At 40.5% G+C, this 21,271-nt stretch overlaps 2 protein-coding genes across 2 annotated transcripts; one reads left to right on the top strand and one right to left on the bottom strand.

The window, feature by feature from the left end:
- The first annotated feature begins 12,107 nt into the window (after positions 1 to 12,107).
- LOC133726114 (diacylglycerol kinase 5-like) lies at positions 12,108 to 17,401 on the top strand. The gene is made up of 13 exons (XM_062153596.1): positions 12,108 to 12,461; positions 12,688 to 12,901; positions 12,993 to 13,115; positions 13,214 to 13,342; positions 13,593 to 13,678; positions 13,981 to 14,104; positions 14,560 to 14,608; positions 14,867 to 14,949; positions 15,358 to 15,425; positions 15,605 to 15,682; positions 16,318 to 16,402; positions 16,539 to 16,652; positions 16,803 to 17,401. Exons 1-13 carry the CDS (start codon positions 12,436 to 12,438, stop codon positions 17,118 to 17,120), a joined length of 1,497 nt encoding a protein of 498 aa, XP_062009580.1. The 5' UTR covers positions 12,108 to 12,435; the 3' UTR covers positions 17,121 to 17,401.
- A 96-nt stretch (positions 17,402 to 17,497) lies between these two features.
- Positions 17,498 to 20,545, bottom strand: LOC133726115 (protein THYLAKOID FORMATION1, chloroplastic). The gene is made up of 5 exons (XM_062153597.1): positions 20,231 to 20,545; positions 19,707 to 19,974; positions 18,789 to 19,005; positions 18,343 to 18,458; positions 17,498 to 17,868 (listed from the first exon to the last, which is right to left on the bottom strand). Exons 1-5 carry the CDS (start codon positions 20,412 to 20,414, stop codon positions 17,775 to 17,777), a joined length of 879 nt encoding a protein of 292 aa, XP_062009581.1. The 5' UTR covers positions 20,415 to 20,545; the 3' UTR covers positions 17,498 to 17,774.
- Between the last annotated feature and the right edge of the window lie 726 nt (positions 20,546 to 21,271).

A 21,271-nucleotide genomic window follows, 5' to 3' on the forward strand; every position in this document is an offset into this window, starting at 1 on the left:
AAGAAGTAATGTAAAGAAGCACACGCTTATAAACAAAATTGGGGAGAACATAAACTGTATTGGGCCTCTAAAAAAAAAAGGACTATTACTCAACAAAAGTCTAAATAGCACAACCAAACTTTAATAATTTTACAATTCATTGAGTTCTACAAACTCTTTAACTGATTCTACATGTCGTTCTCTATTTCTTTTGATTTAAAAAGCAATATTTGGCTTCAATATGTGTTCTTGTTCAAAAGACCAAGTCCAACGATAGAGACAGATTCCTTAATTGGTATAAATCAATTAATATTTACATAACTCCCAAGACAAATGATCCCCAAAACAATATGGGTTATGATAATGACAACCCAAAAGGGGGTAGACATGCACTAAGAGCAATGGCAAAAAGAGGATATACCCAAATCAAACACACACCTCTTCGAAAACCCAGCAACCTCTTCGACCAAAATCTTCAATCTCTCCTCTTCTTTCTCGTATCCTAACGACTACCATCAAAATCAAAAACCTTACATCAAATCCAAAGGAAAAGAAACTATATTACAAAACTTCACTTCAGTTACCATTTCAATTAATCACTTCAGTAGGTACAAGTTTTGATCAACTTGGTGTGTTGGCATTCCCATACAAAACGGGAAAATATCTTTGAGGTTTAACTTTCTTTATTTAAATATATTTTTCTGTTTATGAAATTGTGTAATTGATTCCCTAAGGTTTTTAGGATTTGTCTACTCCTAATTGATTTCCTTTAAGATTTATTGTATTTCTTATATGGAAAGTCTCTTTCTCAATTAAAGAGGAATTAGGTCAGAATCTTGGGATAGAGGTTTGGCCGTTGGTCTACAACATATATACACACACATACACGGTCAAGATGGGCATCTCTTCTTAACGCAAGAATAGTGTAGGTGTCTTGCAGGTTTGCTAAAGTATTGAGAGTTCACAAGAGTCAAAACACTTGATCCATGTTTAAGTGTTCGTGATCCTTGTCTCATATGCATATCTTCTCTTGAGATCAGTAGAGGAGCTGTGAAGAAAGGAGAGTGATAATTGGCGATCGTTCAAGTGAAGAAAGAGTACAAGATTGAAGACAAGCTTCTTGATAGTTTTATCTAGTGAGTGTAGCAATTTGAGTGCTACTTGAGTCTTGTAAAAGAACATATCCTTCGTTATAAGTTGATTCTTATTTTGGGTTCTCAAGAGTAAGAGCCCCGCCGTGTTTTTAATCTCAGAGGTTGAGGTTTTCACTGCGTAACCAAAATTTGTGTTCTGTTTGTCTATTTTGGTTTCTGCTACCCAGTAAGGATTGATCCATAGCCTGCAATCCCCGTTTTCCAGAAATCACATTCTGTCCTTATATTTTCATTTCCTCTAGCCTGAGAAATTGATCGAGCTCTTTTAGCAATGGAGGCGGGTGGGGCGACGTCTACACTTGCACTGTCAGAGGAGGCCGTGGTGAGCCTAGCAGGGGGAGGGGATGCCATTCATGACCCTTTATTTTATCTGTGTGGCCGGCTTCTGACCCCGAGGAGCCTTGTGGTGATTCCATTGTTCTCGGCAGCAATCTCAAGGGTGTGGAGGCTGAAGAAGCAGGTTCTGATCCGTGAGGAGGAAGGCGGGATTTTTGTTTTCCAGTTAAACGAACAGGAGGAGAAGAACCACATCCTTCACAGTGGTCCTTGGTTTTACAGCAGCTCTATGTTGGTGTTGGCGGACTACGATGGGGTCGAATCACTAGATGCGGTCTCTTTCCATTCTTTGGAGCTTTGAGTGGCGGTGAAAGAGCTACGTGTTGCCATGCGTAACGAACGAGCCTTAACCCTCATCGGCAATGCTTTGAGAGTTTTTGTTCAGGCAGACCATACGGCGCTGCAACGGAAGGATCCCATTCAGAGGATCCACTTGGTTCATGATCTAGGTTGGAGGATTTGGGCTCGACGTACCTTTGAGTTCTCACCGAAGGTTTCGGTGCTTTTGGAGCTTCACTACGAAAAGTGCCATGGAATTTGTCCTGGGTGTGGCTACTTTGGTCATGGAGGCAGCGTGTGCGACAAAAGCCTGGTGGCGGAGGTTCTGCCATTACCAGAGTCCTGAAATTTGGAACCGGACATCGTGGAATCGGCATCAGAGGGTGGCACGGTGATGGAGCGGTCTGAGGAGGTGCTGAAGTAGTCTGGGGTGGTGCTGGAACGCCCTGTGGCGGTGCTGGAAGCTAGGGTAGGGGCTGGGTCGTCGTTGAGAACGGCGGGCGCTGGTTTGATAACCCCGACCTTTTCGACGGGAAACTCTAATTTTGAATTAGGGTTGGCTGCTAAGGGGTTGACCGAAACTCGGCCTTTGACTTCCGGGCCGTTGACTTATGGGCTGTTAACTTATGGGCTAAAATTTGGGCCTAAACCTGGGCTTCTTTCTGCTCGGGGGCAAGCACTGGTTTCGGATGTGCGCAAGCTTCGCGAAGATGATCAGCCTATGACTGGGAAACGTCTTTGCTTAGCTGAGTTGCCTTTGCCGGAAACTTTTATGAGGGGCTTGTAGAGATTCCCATTACTACTATTGGGAAGGTGCTAGAGAAAAAAGGTCACCTCTGTGGTTGTCAGAACAAACCCAAGACTGCAGACTTGCAGAGGTAGAGGGTGTGGGCCTTGCTGTGGAGGAGCTGGAGGAGAATACCCTTTCCCATGAGGGCTAGGGTAATAGCCCTACACTATCCTAGGCAGAGGCTCGTGTTGTGATGTTGTTGAGATGTACACCATGAGGGTTTTAGGCGTCGATTTTTCATTTCAGTTGCTTTGCTTGGGTTGGTGTAGGTTTTTTTTGTTTTTGTTATTTCTGTTTTGGTTTCTTAGTTTGGTTTTTTGCTTTTGAATAATTTTAGTTGGGCATTGAGATGTATTATGAGGGATTCTCAATCATAAAAAACGAATCCATAATAAAAATAAATAGATAAAAAAAAATTAGAGTCATGAATTTCGAGTTTTAAGTTTGAGAAGTGTTTAAGGTTATGATATGTTCTTAATTTTTGAGTTATACTTTGCTTTTCTGTAGTTGCAGTTTAATGTAATTCATCTTTGTGCAAAAAAAAAATAAAAAAATTAGAGCCTAATTGACCGAGTTAGTATATTAAAGTCTTAGGATGATACTAATAGCTAATAAGATGATCTAATGTAACACAGAGCATTGATAATCTAATGTAACACGGAGCATCGATACATTATGTGTATTGTATTATTGTAGTAGTTTCGCTGATTTGCAAGGAAGAATTGTTTGCAATTTTTGACAAAACCACTCCTTGTTTGTACAAAGGTTAATATTGTTGCCATTTTCTAATTTCTATACAAAAGCTTTAGGCTCTGACTAGATTTGAAAGAAAGAGCTTGAGGATCAAAGTTTTTAAAGCACCTATCAACACCCCATCTGATCTTTGTGGAATTCTTAATGGTAAATCAATCAGTGCATATCATAATATCTTTATTTCTTGATCGTATGTTGTCACGAACTCACGATTGATAAGAAACAAACTTCTTGCGTTTGTGTTCTTTTATTTTCTGTTGTGCTTCATTGGCTGTGAATTTTATTACAGTTTATTTGAAAATAAGACATTTGGGTTTATGAAATTGATAGGCCGTTCGCAATCACCTGTTGTAGTTGAGTTAAAATTAATTTAAATTTGTGCATGTTGTAGAGAAACTGAAATTGAGATAAATTTGCTGTGTGTTCTCATTAATAATAGGGGCCTCTTTATATAGAGGATTACAATGCATAGAGTCTGAATCATACAAGGAAAAATAATCTCTAGATTCTTCTAATTAAAGCCTATTACCACTAGGTCAAGTAACCTAGAGTTTGGGCCAAACACAAATTAGGGTTTACTTAAACACTCCCCCTTGCGTTGCCCAAACGCGGTGCTTCTCTCGTTGCCTCGTTAAAAACCTTGCCGAGTAACAAAAACCCAGTGGGACAAAAATAACCTCGGTCGAAGGGGAAAAAGAGCACAACACACCCTTCACGTTTCGAGACGAACATGTAGACATCTTCCCCTGATGTCTGCGCCTCCCCCTGATGACTACGATCATGGGAGTTCAGATAATTTCCGCAAGCCAATTCTTGCCACATGTTTCTCGAACGTGGATTTGGGCAATGACTTAGTAAACAAGTCTGCTACATTGTCCTCAGATCGAACCTGGTTTACTTTGATCTTGAGGAGCTTCTGTTGTTGCTGATTGTAGAAGAATTTAGGCGATATGTGCTTGGTGTTGTCGCCTTTGATGTAGCATTGCTTCATTTGTTCAATGCAAGCAGCATTATCCTCAGAAATGCTTGTTGGCTCATCTGTGGTAGACTTCAAACCACAATTGCTTCGAACATGCGTAACTATGGATCGAAGCCATATACATTCACGAACTGCTTCGTGAAGAGCAATAATCTCTGCATGATTCGAAGAGGTAGCGACTAAGGTCTATTTTGTAGACCTCCAAGATATCGCTGTCTTTCCCATGGTGAAAACATAACCAGTTTGGGAGCAACCTTTGTGTGGGTCAGAGAGGTACCCAACATCAGCAAAACCTTCCAAAACACTTATATCGTTTTGGGATGGGGAGAGGGAACGCAGTCCACAATGTGTGGCGTCCCTGACACTTGATGGGTCGGAATCCATCTTCTCTCTGTAGGGATAGAACAAGCCCATATCGATCGTACTACTTAGGTATCGAAAGATATCTTTAACACCAGTCCAATGGCGTCGTGTAGGCGCAGAGCTATATCTAGCTAGCAAGTTCACAGCGAATGAGATATCCGGTCTTGTGCATTGTGCTAAGTACAATAATGCGCCTATTGCACTTAGGTAGGACACTTCTGCCTCTAGCACTTCTTCATCGTCATCTTTTGGACGAAATTGATCCTTCCTTGGATCAAGACTACGGACGACCATTGGGGTGCTTGAAGGCTTAATCTTGTCAGTGTTGAAACGCCTAAGCATCTTTTGGGTATAAGCTGATTGATGAATCAGGATACCATCTCTACGGTGCTCGAGTTCTAAACCGAGACAAAACCGTGTTTTCCCAAGATCTTTCATCTCAAACTCGGATTTCAAGTGTTCAGCGGTTTCCCTTAACTCTTTAAGGGTGTCAATTATGTTCATGTCATCGACATAAACCGCTACTATTGCAAATCCGGAACTTGTCCTTTTTATGAACACACATGGGCATAGTTCATTGTTGACATATCCATTTCCAATCAAGTAGTCACTTAGACAGTTATACCACATCCGTCTAGATTGTTTCAATCCATATAGTGAGCGTTTCAATCTAATCGCAAACGCGCTCCGTGGTTTAGAGCCACTTGATTTGGGTAACTGAATTCCGTCTGGAATCTTCATGTATATCTCTGTATCTAGATCCCCATATAGATACGCAGTAACCACATTCATAAGCTGCATGTTCAGTTTTTCGGAAACTACCAAACTGACAAGGTTGCGGAACATTATGACGTCCATTACGGGAGAATAGGTCTCCTTGTAGTCGATTCCAGGGCGTTGTGAGAAACCTTGCGCCACAAGGCGAACTTTGTACCTTACAATCTCGTTTTTCTCATTACGCTTTCTAACGAATACCCATTTGTGACCAACTGGTTTGGTGTTGGGCGGTATTGGCACAACTGGTCCGAATACCTTTCTTTTCGCTAGAGAATCAAGTTCTACCTGTATCGCATCTTTCCATTTTGGCCAATCAGCTCTACGTTGGCATTCACCAACGGAGCGTGGTTCGATGTCATCGTTCTCAATAATCTCACGCGCCACTGAATACGCGAATACATCATCAATGATGATGGAGTTTCTTTTCCACGTCCCATGTACACTAGTGTAATTAACAGAGATCTCTACGTTCTCAGGGATAGGTTCTGACATTGAGGCGTCCCCCAATGATGTCTCTTGGACAGAACCATAATCCGGAACATTCTCATGGGACGGATTTTGAGTATCGATGATCAAAGGATTTGTTTGTGCCTCATTCGCTCTCTTTCTAGGGCGAGTATCCTTTGAACCAATCAGTTTACCGCGCTTTCTTACGGGACCTGCGGCCATAGATGCCACGTTATTGCCATGTTGGGCAATGGCGCCATCTCCTGTTGTCACAGGAGTGGTGCTGATGTCCAGTATTTGGGACATCGATCCTTGCAGGCACGTTTGCAGCAGGTATGTGTGATCTCGTCACTTTAGCAACATCAGAAAACGCATCAGGCAGAGTGTCTGCTACGTTCTGGAGCTCGATTATTCCTCGGACTTCAAGTTCGGACTGTGCGGTACGGGGATCGAGATGAGACATAGTGGGGACAGACCATGACAATTCCTGTCATTCCTGTTGAACATCTGTGTTCTTATCTCCCCCTAACGATGGGAAGACTGTCTCATCAAAGTGACAATCCGCAAATCTAGCGGTAAAGAGATCGCCTGTCAAGGGTTCAAGGTAGCAGACGATCGTTGGAGATTCATATCCAACATAAATGCCCATTCGTCGTTGTGGACCTATCTTAGTACGCTATGGCGGCGTAATAAGCACATAAATGGCACACCCAAAAATACGTAAGTGCGAGATATCAGGCTCGTACCCAGTCACTAGCTGTAACGCAGAGTAGGATTGGGTTGCAGTGGGTCGTAGACGAATTAGCGTCGCTGCATGCAATATTGCATATCCCCAAGCAGAAACAGGGATATTGGTGCTCAAAACCAATGTCCGTGCTATCATCTGTAGTCGTTTGATAGCAGTTTCTGCGAGACCATTTTGGGTATGAACATGGGGAACTGGATGCTCTACATCAATCCCCAGTGACATGCAATAGTCATCGAATGTTTTCGATGTAAACTCCCCAGCATTATCAAGTCGAATTGACTTAATAGGATGGTCAGGGTAGAGAGCCTGGAGACGGATAATCTGGGCGAGGAGTTTAGCATAATTAAGCAGTATTTCGAGTGGACAACAGCGCGACATGTGACCAGCGTGTCGACGCATCAACCAATACCATAAAGTATTTAAAAGGTCCGCATGGTGGTTGAATTGGTCCACAGATATCCCCTTGGATTCTCTGTAAGAACGGAATGAGTATTTTGGGATCCTTTGCGTAGGACAGTCTCGGTCCTAATTTCCCTAATGAACAGGCTTTGCAGAAAGAGCGAGGGGCCTTAGAAGCAACCAATGAGAATTTTAGTTGGGCCTGAGCGTCTGTAGCGTTATTAGAAGAAAAATGTGTGATTACATCTCCCATCATGGCGTTGGAGCCATGGGAATTGCTGTTTATGGCGTCATGGCCATTGGGAGGAACAACCATGGCGTCATGCTCATGGTTGGCGCCATAGATGGCGTCATCACATGGGACTTGGGCGGTTCTATGGCGCCCCAAGACGGCTGTAGCACTAGATGCTGCAATTGTTGCGGTCTTGCTAAGTCCAGGAATCAATTTTCAATTCTTGCTTCTTCTCACTCTGAAGAATGGATGTCCGTGTGAAGTCTTTAGTATACGGAGCATCATATCACGACCAGGATGTCCTAGTCGGTCATGCCAAAGCCAATATGTGTCTGAATCCAAGAGCTCTTCTCTTATGACATTGTTGGGTTCAATAGGTCGAATTGTAGTGACATAAAGTCCACTAGATTGACACATAAGCTTCTCTAAGATGCGCTTTCTTTCGCAATCATTAGAGGTAATGCAAAGGAATTCTATTCTGTTCTCACTATGCGTTTCCGCATGGAATCCGTTGGCTCTAATATCTTTAAAGCTCAATAAGGTTCGGTTTGTCTTAGGAGCGTAGAGAGCTTCAGTGACTTTAATCAAGGTGCCATTGGGCAAAAGGAATTGGGCCATTCCATGTCCTTGAACTAAACCTGATGACCCAGCCATCGTAGTCACATATGAATATGTAAGCAACATCTCCAAGAATAATTGCCTATGTCGTAGAATGGTGTGCGTAGTCGCACTATCCGCAAGACATTGAAGTTCATCCATTCCTAAAAGAAAGCTTGTAATTAAAAAGGAGTAATAAAGAAAAGAACTCAACTTTTATTAATAAGCCAAACGGAATTACATCATCGTTTCTTTAACCAAAGAAAGCCTAATCCAATAAACTAGCTAATGCAAAACAATGGTAGTCGTCTAACTCCTTTCGGTAATTCCAATGCAAATGTGACCAGGTGAGTAGAGAGATGTCGGTGGAGCAAGGCTCGCTTAAGTACCACTTATCTCAAAACCTTCCTAGACATCACACTTACATTGAGTACGCCTACTTTGAAGAAAGACTAATAGCATTGGCATCTACTACAAAAATAATATGGCAATTGCCTACATCTCTTGGAAAATAAAAAGAGTTAATCAAAATCGCCAGTTTCTGGGTCTTGATCCTTGTAGTCTTCCACCCTTAGATCGAGATCTCCATTTTGATCTTCTTGTTCCATGTAATTTGCCTCCCTTGCTTCACGATACATCTTGTATGCGTTTGCAACGTTCTGGGATGCAGTACACTTCTTTGCCCAATGTCCACTTGATCCACATCTGAGACAAGCATCATTATGGTCAGGTTCCCTTGATCGAGGCGATCTGTGAGCGTTTTGGGGACAGTTATTGCCTTTGGTGGCGTTAGCACCATAACCGGAGGCCTCTCTCTCTCTTCACACGTTTACCTCCATGGTTCCGTGCACGCCTATCTTGGCGGTTTCCTTCCTCTTTAGGGCGAGAATATGGACCAGAAAGTCCAGAATTATCCTTACTCTTAGGGTTTCGCTCCTTGCGTCCTCCCTTGGAGGCGTGACTATAATTAGAGTCAGGATTTGACTTGGTTCCCACGGGTCTAGAGTTATAGTTCTTCACAAGTATGTTGTCGTGCTTTTCAGCTACGTTCAAGGCACCAATTAGCTCATGAAATCTTGTGATGCGTCTAGCATTGACATCAATCCGATAGTTTTTGGCTATCATCAATGCAGAGACGGGGAAGGTGGAGAGAGTCTTCTTGATCAACATCGTATCAGTGATATTCTGTCCACAGAATTCCATCATAGACTTGATACGAAGTGCTTCTGAATTGTAGTCAAGTACAGACTTGAAATCACATAAGCGGAGGCTATGCCATCTCACTTCTAAGTCTGGAAGCAGGGAATCACGGACGTTGCCAAAACGCTACTCGAGTTCTACCCTTACTCTTCTTGGGTCTTCCTCATTGAGGTACTCATTTTGGAGCGCGTCATTCATGCGCCTTGTCATGAGAATAATGGCTTTAGCTTCATTCGCCTCTCTCGTAGCTCTATTTGCTTCAAAAGCAGCAACGTGTTGAGGAGTTCGCACGTCCTGACTTGGCTCTTGGATCGTACTCAGGATCCCATCAGCCTTAAGATGCTGGCGCACATCACGGACCCACTTGTGGTATCCAGCGCCTGTTGTCTCTAGTGGAGCGAAGCTCAACTTGTTCAGGTTACTCATCCTGAAAAAACAACAAGAAAATAGGGTTAGTTTCGGAGCGAAGAAGGCTACCACGAAAAACTATAAAATTTCTTAGCGTGGTCGCTTCCAAGAAATTAGGGATTTTCTGAGCGTAGTCGCTTCCAAGAAAATCCGATTCCAAGAGGGGTTTTGGATTAGATCGAAACGACGATGTATGTGGTCGATCGTTTTCTTCTCAACAAACTCTAAGTTTGGAGGACTCTACAAGCTCCAAGCTTGGAGTGAGCACGAACCCCCACAGTTCGGCTATTGGTCTCTCCTATGAAGAAGAAAGGGGGGTAGAAGAAGGGATGTTGGAAGTCCCCGAGAAAAGAAGAAGAAATTGAAAAACTTCAAAAAAGGGGAACTTTTAGAAAAGATTTACCTTGAAAAGTGGTCGGAAATTCTTGACCGGAAATTTACTGTAGATGGCCGGAAAAAGTCACCGGAAAGTGGCCGAAAAAGGTTGACCGACGTTGACCGGTCGTTGACTGAGGTTGACCGGAGGTGCTGACTTGGCAGGCTGACTGGATGCTGACTGTGTGCTGACGTGGCTGATGACGCAAGGCTGACGTCAGTGGGCTTCGGGCTGCTGGGCTTCTAGGCTTTTCTTTCACTTTGGGCCGAAGCTTTGGGCTGCTGGGCTGGGTTAACTGAGAAACTGAGGTAGGCAGCGGTTCGGTGGTGCAGTCCCTTCAGGCGGCCGGTTCGGGTGGTTCTAGGCCGGTTCCGGTGACGAGGTTTCCGGTTCCCGAAATCTGGGAACGAGATGCAGCTTGGGACAAAAGGTGGCCTTGAGGGGTGGACGAGAAGGTGGCAAACCAGGATGGAGATCTTCGGATTCTTCTAGGGAGGCCGGTTTGGGCACTTCCGATGGCCGGTTCAGGTTGATTCCGGCCTGTTCTGGATTCCTGGAGTTGAGATTTTCAAAGTGGGCGGCGGTAGTTTCTGGGATTTGAAGGCTACGAATTTGGGGTTTCAGGGTTAGGGCTTCGTGCTGATAACGTGTTGTAGAGCAACTGAAATTGAGAGAAATTTGCTGTGTGTTCTCATTGATAATAGGGGCCTCTTTATATAGAGGATTACAATGCATAGAGTTTGAATCATACAAGGAAAGATAATCTCTAGATTCTTCTAATTAAACCCTATTACCACTAGGTCAAGTAACCTAGAGTTTGGGCCAACCACAAATTAGGGTTTACTTGAACAGTGCATAATTTTTCACCAAAACCTATTCAACCACCTCTAGGCACCAGAGACCATTGATCAGTTGTTGATTAGTGTTACAAAGGGGGAGGCCGGGAGGGTTTTGTCGGAGGCTCTGGCTGAGCCCAATTGTTTTGATTAACTTGGGCCTATTCTATGTAGGAACATCGATAAATACTTGGGCAGGCAGCTCATCTATTGACCAATATTTACTATTTAGCCCAGTCCAGTAAAGCAATTAAATGTTGAAATTTGCAGAAAATTGTCCTCAAAATTCCTCAAGAATTTTCACCAGACGATTATACAAAACGTAACTGAAGATGGAAGTGCATGAACTTTGGGTGTCATGACTCATGAGAACCCGATGACATTAATATGGTTAGTGATACAAAATGTAACTGAAGATGGAAATGCATGAATTTTGGGTGTGATGACTCATGAGAACCCAATGACATAATATGGTTAGTGATACTTCGTAAATCATTCGAAGCTCGTGTGGAGGAAGATGATTTCCATAATACTTTTGAGTACAACAAATTTGTAACCATACAATAAATATCGATCTGGTGTTTATCTAGTGCTTATTAGATTCCTAATTTCCTATTTAATCGTGTTTCAATAGAAGTCTTAAATACTAATCTCTTGGTTTCCTCCAAAAAAAATAAAAAACCTAACTTTTGGGTGCTATAAACTCGTAAAATAGACTATTCAATTTCAAAACCTTGGCGAAGCTATCAGTTTAGCAGTGTTGTTATTCATTGGTCATAGTGGTAAATGAAATTCTTTACCCGGTACAATAGTTTTCTTAAGATCATCAATTTCTCCTACTTTTCAAGTTTGCAGGCTGAAATTGTGTACACCCCTACATTATACCCAGATCCCCGTCTCCCTGATGGTTAAACTTGACAACTAAATCGTTATACTTAGCAATCCTAGTACCCTACTATAAGCCTAATAGTTAGGCTAGTTAAGTTGAATTTAACTGCTATTTAAATTTAAACCAGAAAATAGTTAATGGATTCACTTGACAAAGACAGAAATGGGCCAGCTCAAATGGAATCTCCAATGTAGTCAACAAGATTATCAACTTGTTTGAGGCCCCATCACAAAACATCACACCACTTCTAAAATCGGGAAATGTCTTAAACCAAACAATCTTACTCACGACATAGCTAACCAACCAATTAAATCTCAAAAACTTAAATACTCTATTAAATTAAAATTTCAATCTCCTATTTTTCAAGTAAGTAAAATAGAAGAATCCTAATGGTCCGACCGCTTCGCACACCTCGCACACGTGTTTTGGCTAGTTCCAAATAGAGGACCCCACGTAGCAAGATAGCCAAGTGGAATCCGACGTCAATCCTACGAAATCCAATCTCGAAATCCAAAACGTTTTGAAGTTGTTAGGAACCAACGAAAGCGCGCACAGAACGACACCCATAGGAAGGAAGGAAGGAACGCTGGGAGTCCCCACTCAATTCCTTTCAATTCAATAAATGACTTGTAACATTTTTCAAAGACTCCATTTTCGCTTCCCCCTCCCCTCAATAATTTGGATCACGTTTTCAATAACTTAGCCTTCGCATTTTCGCCTATATAGTATAAAAATCTCTGGCCGTCGGAGGCTTTGAGAGCAAGTCAACCCGTAATCTCCGCCTTCCGCGTTTTCTCTCTACTTTTTGGATCCGAAATCCATTACCTTTATACATCCCATGTTTCAGATTCTCTTCGTCTTCCGAATCAAAGTTTAGCTGCTCAGATTGGCTAATGCTACAGCCTCATAGCTCCCACAGGTCCTGCTCCAACTAAATTTCAACTCTTTTCTACATTTTATGTTCATCATCAAGCTTAAAGATTCCGCCTTTGAATTTCCCATTATACGTTTTTTTTTTTTGTCTGCGTCCAATCCAAACATAGTTTGTTTGACATGTGGAAATCATGCATTGAATGGATTTTGAAATTGACAGTTTTCCAGAAAAGGGGTTTCTTTTTATATATATAGGATTTAAATAATTGCAGGTTTAGTCTGAAAATGGCCAACTCCAGCTCTCGGTCTGATTTCTTGAAGAGTTTCAAGATTCCCAAGTATGTACTTGAATCCGAATCAAAGCGTGATGGGGAAGATTGTGATGAGCCCGAGTGTCCAGTTTTGGTGTTTATCAACTCCAAAAGTGGTGGTCAGCTTGGTGGCAATCTTCTTGTGACGTATCGTCAGCTCCTCAATGACTGGCAGGTAGATTGTTAATGATGAGATGTTGTTAGATTTTTAGGGGTTGAATTAGTATTTTGGTTGCTGTTAGCTCATGTTCTAGCTGCATTTTTAGGTTTTTGATGTGGGGGAAGAGGCTCCGGATAAGGTGCTGCACCGAATTTATGTCAATCTAGAAAGGCTCAAGCGCAATGGGGATAAATTTGCTACCAAGATTCAAGAGAAACTGAGGATAATTGTGAGTCGAATTATATAATCAACATCAGTGGTGTGTGTTTTCTTGACCTTGAGGTGTTATCCATGGTCTTTCTGACATGTGAAGCAAACTCTTTTAAGGCTGCAGGTGGTGATGGAACTGCTGGCTGGCTTCTTGGTGTTGTTTCTGATCTGAAATTAGCTCATCCGCCACCGATAGCAACAGTACCCTTAGGAACTGGAAACAATCTTCCATTTGCATTTGGCTGGGTATGTATTTCCTATCCTGAGAGCTTTGTGTGCTTGAAGATGTGCAGTCAACAAGTTTCTCCATTTCTTGATTTGACACATATCTTGCAATAACCCTCAAGTAGCACTGCCATGTTTGGATTTGCTCCACTTTTAAATTTTTGAATAATAACACACACACACACACAGATATGTATGTATCAGGGGTAAAGTAGTGCAGCAATTGATTCCTCGACTTGTGCATGCATGACATTCTGTTTGGCTATTCCAGGGGAAGAAGAATCCTGGAACAGATCAACATGCTGTGGAGTCCTTTTTGCGTCAAGTAAAGGGAGCCAAGGAAATGAAGATAGACAGGTTTCACAATCAAAAATGATTCTTCTACATATTATTGATATTCCAAATGCTGTAATTCACAGTACTGCTGCCTAGATAACGTCGATCTTATCATTTTAAATCATCTTCTAGGGAATATATTGTTGTATATTCTACCTGTCTCTAGATGATGAAGTTTTGAAGTATTAATTCTTCGACAACAAATTTTGTTCATGCATCTCCCTTTTGTTTAGGCCAGTTATACATCTGCTTTGCAGTTTTGACCATTACTCTATTCTAAGTAAATTGAAATTTTGATTTCGCTTTTCTTCATAATGATCTAGCTGGCACCTTCTCATGAGGATGAAGATTCCAAAAGGAGGTCCATTGGATCCCATTGCACCTCTTGAGCTACCCCATTCTTTGCATGCCTTTGGCCGTGTCTCTGACACAAACGAGCTGAACATGGTAACTATCCTCCATCTCTATCACAGTTAAATTTGTTAAGCCAAAAGAACCAGTTCCATTGTTCCAAAGAGTAGCAGGCAGAGAAGTTAAGTTTGTTTGGCAACTAAATCAAGCTGTCTTTTAGGATGTCTATTGTTTAATTTTTGCAGAAGAATGAATCTAATTTGGATAGACTTAACTTTATTGGTTTTAGTGCTAGCAACTCTCTGTTTTCAATTGTAATGGAATCATTCTAAAAATTCCCTTCTGTGGTATTCCGATTCCGAAGGTGTAACCTAGGCAACGAAAAAGGGGCACCCCTTGGTTCTTTTTCAGTTAGGAATCAAGTGTTACACAAATTGTTAAAGAAGTATCATGTCAATATGTTTCTTTGAAAAGTTTGAATGCTCTACACTATAGACAAGTAACAATCTTGGTCTGTTCTTATACATGCAAATGTTGGAATGCTTTTGCAGGAGGGCTTCCATACATTTCGTGGGGGATTTTGGAATTACTTCAGTATGGGTAAGAGTGCTTCCCTTGGATTCTTTCACGTAGTATGAAGTTTATGTGCAAACTTATCTGAGTCTTTCTAGTCACTATCTCCTTTTGTGTGTCCATTTAGTTAAATCCCGCCATAGACACTTGTCAGCAGTGAACTTTGCTTCAACTTATCTCTCTTTTTTCTTTCACGTATAAGCTGGCTAATTGTTGGTCACTATCCTCTTTTACTAAACTTTGTTCTTTTCTGAAGTTAACACTACTTTCTTATGGTTTTCTTAGGAATGGATGCTGAAGTATCATATGCGTTTCATTCAGAGCGGAAGTTGCATCCTGAAAAGTTTAAAAATCAGTTAGTTAATCAGGTATGCACTTCCTGCAAGTTCATTATGATTCAGGGACATCATGTAGCAACATGATAACTAATATTTGACTTCGGCAAATTTATAATGTGTGCACAAACTCAAAGAGTAGGATGCAACATCCACCATAGATGTTAAACAGAGCAGGTTTGAACTTAAAACATGTGCATGACTTGAAAGATTAATTGTTATGGATTCTTAAACTTGATCCTAATGCATCAGTAATGGGCAATTATAAGAAATTCCTTTCAACTGATATGGGCTGGTTTAGAGAAACTTTCGGGCTTACAATTCTGTAAATTAAAACTGCTTGAATAAATCCTTTAAAGCATTCTTGTCATCCAGTGTAACTGCATTTTGCACAGTGCATATTCTGACCTACTCTTTTTCTTTTTATAATCCTGTATGCAGTCTACTTATGCAAAGCTTGGGTGTACACAAGGCTGGTTTTCTCCTTCCCTTTCTCAGAATTCTGCCCGGTGAGCATTTATGTTTTAGGAAGTTTTCGGTTAGCCTTCAAAATTAAACAGGTCCATATATTTAGGGTCTGGAATGGCTTCCAAATTTGTTTTTAGGAGTTTGTTCTCTTATTTATGTCTGCATGCTAACTTTCTAGCACCTTATCCCTGATGACAAGTTAATTATCTCTTCAAAATAGGAATATAGCTCAATTTGCCAAGGTGATGATTATAAAAAACCATGGGGATCAATGGGAAGAGCTCCTCCTTCCTCACAGGTAAATTGTTGTCTATTATAATTTAGTCGAACCTGATGGTCCTTGATTAATGCCAAGTGCTGTATTTTGACCTGCATGTAAATTACTTTTCCGGTTGATTTAAGAGAATGGTCCATACCGATTATGTCCATTGTTTAGTTATCAGTTTTATTTATGTATTTTTTTAATCCTTATTTTAATTTATATGCTTGTTTGCCGACTTCACTTTTCTAACTGCAAATTTCCCTGAACTACTTCACTACTTGTACTATGTTTTCCCCCTGTTTTCTTTGTTTTCATGGGTGGTGGTGGTGAACTGCTGACAGATATTCCGCGCACCCCCCCCCCCCCCCCCCAACTCTAGTTCAATTCTAGTGGTTCTGCAGAAGTATGTTATATAGATGTTCTTGCTTCTGCTTATTTGTTCCTCATAGTTCATAAATGAAGGGGCGTTACTGCTATCTTCCACCAGTGCCAACACAGATTCAATGTTTATTTTGCAAGAGAGCATTATCTCTTGCACAGGGGTTAAATTGAATCTGATTTTTTTTACTCCTCTTTGGTACTTGACGTAGTTTCAGTAATTTCCTTTGATTTCTCTCTCACCTAATATCCTATTATGCTTTACTAATGTTTTGTGTTTCAATGTACAACAGCATCAAGTCGATAGTCTGCCTCAATTTGCCTAGCTTTTCTGGTGGATTTAATCCTTGGGGAACACCACGTAGACGGAAGTATAATGTGGGTCCAATTGTTTTACTTTTCCTCAGTCTTTCCATATATAGGGAAAATGACCTTTGCATAAAGTAATTGATGGCTTCCCAAGTTCTTTATTTCTTAGATCTAACACATATATTGTTGGATGATGACTTTACAGGCATTCACCCCTCCATTTGTAGATGATGGCCATTTAGAGGTTGTAGGTTTTACTTCTGCTTGGCATGGACTTGTATTGCTTGCGCCAAATGGACATGGGACTCGTCTTGCTCAGGTAAGAACTATAAAATGGTTTTGTGGGTCTAGCAAAGATCCAAGACTAATCTGCAGGAGTGAAGTAGAGGCTGAAAATCTGTTCATGAATGATTTATTTTATCCAGTGTTATACCTTATTTTGATTCCATGCTGTTCTTATTGGTCATAGGCCCACCGAATCAAATTTCTGTTTTACAAAGGTGCAATTGATCATACGTACATGAGAATTGATGGGGAACCCTGGAAGCAACCCCTTCCATCTGATGATGACACTGTGATGGTGGAAATCTCTCACCTTGGCCAGGTCAACATTCTCGCTACGAATGGCTGCAGGTCTAAAAGTATGCACAATCCCTTAACACCTAGAGCTCAGGAAGAGGAAGGAGTTGACTCAGATGAAGAAAATCTTGAAGCAGAGTTCAGAAAGTTTGGTGCAGCAGACACATTCAAGCTTCCGGACGAAATTGATATTTCTCGTCTTAGTTAACCAAAACCCTTATCAAGTCATACTTTGTGAGTGATTGATTTCTCTCACTATCATCTTAGCTTAGTATCAATCAGTGAAGATCTTTTTTATCTTATTCTTTGGTGAAGGATTGGTATTAGCTGTAAATTATTGGGTTGTATTTCTGGAATATACTTGCTTCATTTTTACGTAAAAATCACTTCCATGTGGCCATCGACCATTTCGGTGTGTCAGTACTGGTTTTAAATCCGTCAATTTCAGCGATGATGCATATATGGGCACCATTTGGCTCCTTCCTTAAAGGCTTTTTTAGTTATCTTGCTCCTTGGTTGTTAAAGATTACTACCATGTGCTATACGTAATAATCATGAAGGGTGATAGAGAAACAGAAAGAGAACTAATGAAAATTAGATTTTTACATAATTTGATATGTGATTGAGTTCAAGTTGTAACCTATAACACATTTTTGTAATTCAAAAGGGATATTTATGTGGAAACATACAATGTAGCCGGCTCAACATTGCAAACAATACACCAAAATGCAAGCCTACAAGCTGATGGAAGGTACGTGCCTGAAGTGTAAAAACTCCACCTCTATCTTGAAACCATTAAAGATTTGGGGTTTTGCAGTATGGAGAGCTATAGAGAGCGATCAGCTTTCCCAGATAACCCCAACTACAGGCCCATATATTGGGGCTCCCCCAAACACGTTGCAATGGCTTCATTAGCCTTCTGTGCTCCTGCCCTTTCTTCCCTTTTCTTCTTCTCCCTGAAAACCAAAATCATTGCTTAATACTACCGTCACCAACAGGAAAACAGTAAAAGAATCTTTTCATTCTTTGCGAATCAGAGATAAGAAAAGGTCAAATAAAGCAATGAATTTGACTTCTAGAAGGCCTTGGGGATTACACGGAGTTGATTGTGGTGCTTCAGAACCAAAAAAAAAAAAAAAAATGGTATAACAGCATCAACTCGTGGTTGTCATTTGAATTGTAAGTACAGATGTATACTTGACTGGAATGCAAGAACCTTCAAATTTCAAGAACTCATATTTAAAGAATTTATCCTTTATGCATTCTAATGTTTGCAAATTTTCAACCTTTTAGTTGGGTTCAGAACAGGAGGTTTGAACCTTAACAAAACTTTAGTCGAACTAGAATATTATTATCCTGTATATCTGTGTATCTATCATATGTTATTGCTATATATTGGATTATTGGTGTTGTACAGAGGGATTTGTTACCTGGCCACATATTCCTTTAGCAGTTCTTTTGCCTGAACCAGCTTAGAAAGTAGATTGCGGTATACATCAAGGTCCCGGTCCACACTTCTTTTCTCAATGTTTAAGGCTGCACACAACTGTTTGAGAGCAAACAAAGTGTAAGTACTGAAACATTGTTCATACACAAACACACAGACAACAAAACTCATTGAAATATGTATGTCTCTTATTTTAACTCAAATCACTAACTCCTCTTCAGAAGCCACAAGAAATATTAAAATCAAAAGCTCATCCTTATGTGTGTATAACTTTCATAACAACTTTCAGCTGTATTTGTTAATATCGATATATATATGGTTCACGTGAGTAAAGTGACAGACTTAAATAGTTAGGGGAGAGCTAAATCAGTTATAAGTTTGTATAACATTAATTAATTTTTTTTACTGATGATAAGAGGCATGTCTAACCTTTTCCAATACTGTTGGTTCAGTTGCATTTGCCAACTCAAGAAGACGAAAGAGCCCAACCGCAAAGAAGCGACTATAGCTAAAACTTCCTTTGCCACCTGCTCTTTCTGCAATGTCCTTCAATATCCCCTCAACTTCTCCTTCTTTGGACGGAAATTCAATCAACGAACTAGAAGTCTGAGCCCGAGCCCACTCTTCCAACTTTTTTGCATCAGCTCTGTAGCGATTAGCACAAACTTATCTAGTAAATATGGAGACTCTTCTAAAATATATAAGATAGAGATTCATCAAAGTTAACCGAAGTTTTACACGCATATGAAATTCTTAATGGAAATACACATTTGTAGTGTAAGGAATCTCTGACTTCTTAGACCTGAAGTTTACATTTTGGATACACGAGAAAAGGAAGAAAATCATTTCCAAGGTTACAAATTAAAAACTAAAAATTCGTACCTATTCAATTAGAGCAAAGAAAACACATATTTCTTTTTCTCAGACTATCAAAATCAGGACAAAAATGAAAGAAATGCTTAAAAATTATCATTCCTTTTTTGATGAATCTTACACCCATTAGCTTTCCATTCAATTTCCCCTGAACAAAACAGAGGCTTCTACGGATGTGTCTCAGATTATTATAGCACGTAAACTCTTATCTTTCTACTTATCTTCTGTCTTTAACCATTAAACTCTGGTTTTGCACTATGCAACTTGTATAATTCAGACATCTTCTTACTGGAATCTTAGTTACTTATCACAAAGATATACTTATATTGCTATAGCACAATCTTAATTAGGACTTGCATGTTTACTAAATTTGCATACTTCTTGCAAATCTAAGGCCAAGTTATTGTCAAAATTTGACATTCATGCATTTCAAACCAAAAAAAAAAAAAATACAGAGAAACTCAATATCTGAACCTGTATTGCTCCGGGTCCTCCTTTAGTGCATTTATGTAAGCTCTGAAGATTGCATCTCTATCCTCATCGCTAGGGTACCCATCCATGAGCTGATCATATACAGTAACAAAGCCAAGAGCAAACACAGGGTCGTAACGGTAGGTCCTCTTGTACCTCATCAAATGTTGCTGCACAATCAGCTCCTGCAACACAGTGTTGTACACACTCGGAATCGGCCGCTTATACGCCTTTAGAAAATTCAACTTCGTATCAGCTACAGTTGCCAAATCTGCATTTCAACTTCTCAAACACATCATTACCCAAAAAAAAAAGTTCTATTCTTGTGAAGCAAGCTTTAACTCCCATAAACTCTAACAAGAACTAAACCATAAATAATTCACAAACCAAAAATGGGTCCTCATAAAAACTATAAAGTTCCGATCTTTAACACCCAAGAATCAAAACCAAACACGTACATTGAAATATTTCTCATTTCCACTGCAATCAAAACAAACCCAGAAACGAAAAGGACTAAGAAAACCCACCTGAAGTCGAAGACATGCAATGAACAACCAAACGAGGGCTGGAATTGGATGACCGGAAGCCACCATAATGCAGCGAGAAGCTGGTACGGAATCGCAGACCATCGGAGTTCGAACCCAAGTTTCTAGATGACGGGAAAGACGATTGAGTTAGAGCAGAGAAAGAGAGAGAACTGACGGCGGCCATTTGAGGTATAGAGAGAGAGAAAGGTGAGTACTTTAGAGTTGGGAATTTTCCGGGAAAAATTTGAGCATGGTGGGGAGGGAGGAGAGAAAATCTTGGTGAATTTTTTTTGTGGGTTTTTAAATTTAAATTCTTTTGAGAGAAGAGAAAAGAGTGAGAGAGAGAGGTCCACGAAAAAACAGGCTTATCCAGGGAGTGAAAAGAATTGGGAGCCATTGAGGTTGTGACACGTTTGGCGTTTTGGATATGGGAAAGCGAGTGATGTAGTGGGTCGGGTTGGTAGAGTACTAGGATGAAATTGAGATTGCTTGTACGCAATTACAAGGAGGGGAGGCCCAAGATAGTGAAGCACAATGAATTGAAGCCTAAGCCCAAATTGACCTGGTTGTACACTAGCATGGTCAATGTTCTTTGTGTTCGTCATCCATCATGTTAACATGGTTAGATTTCAAAAAATCTGCAAACTACTAATTGTCCTACATGGATAAAAATTTAAATCTAACAATAATAGGGTAGACAGGGATTATCAAAAATTTGAGGTGTCAGCGCTACACTTGACCAATACTAAAAATTTTCAGGCCTTTCTCACGACCCTCAAAACATGATCTTATCTCACTCTTAAATTTAGTGAACATTTCAATTAAACTGGCACACATAACCAATAATAAAGATTTTTGGGTCTTTTTAATGAACCTCAAACATGATTCTGTTTGACTCTTCAATCTAATCTAGTCAGCATTTCACTCATAGTCTATTATAAAGAAAGAGTATAGAAGCAGCGGCCACTGTCCAAAAGCTATTTGCTGCGGTCTCATTCTTCGCCAATGGCGTCAATTCAGTAAGTGTACTGATCGATGTGT

Source organism: Rosa rugosa, chromosome 1 (assembly GCF_958449725.1).
Source record: "Rosa rugosa chromosome 1, drRosRugo1.1, whole genome shotgun sequence".
Lineage (NCBI taxonomy): Eukaryota > Viridiplantae > Streptophyta > Magnoliopsida > Rosales > Rosaceae > Rosa > Rosa rugosa.

Coding starts and splice junctions, on each gene's coding strand:
- LOC133726114 (XM_062153596.1), top strand. CDS start 12,436: ATGCTACAGCCTCATAGCTCCCACAG. Junction 15,426..15,604: donor CTTTCTCAGAATTCTGCCCG/GTGAGCATTTAT, acceptor TCTTCAAAATAG/GAATATAGCTCAATTTGCCA. Junction 15,683..16,317: donor GAGCTCCTCCTTCCTCACAG/GTAAATTGTTGT, acceptor AATGTACAACAG/CATCAAGTCGATAGTCTGCC.
- LOC133726115 (XM_062153597.1), bottom strand. CDS start 20,414: ATGGCCGCCGTCAGTTCTCTCTCTTTCTCTGCTCTAACTCAATCGTCT. Junction 19,975..20,230: donor TTGCATGTCTTCGACTTCAG/GTGGGTTTTCTT, acceptor GTTGAAATGCAG/ATTTGGCAACTGTAGCTGAT. Junction 17,869..18,342: donor CTAAAGGAATATGTGGCCAG/GTAACAAATCCC, acceptor TTTGGTTTTCAG/GGAGAAGAAGAAAAGGGAAG.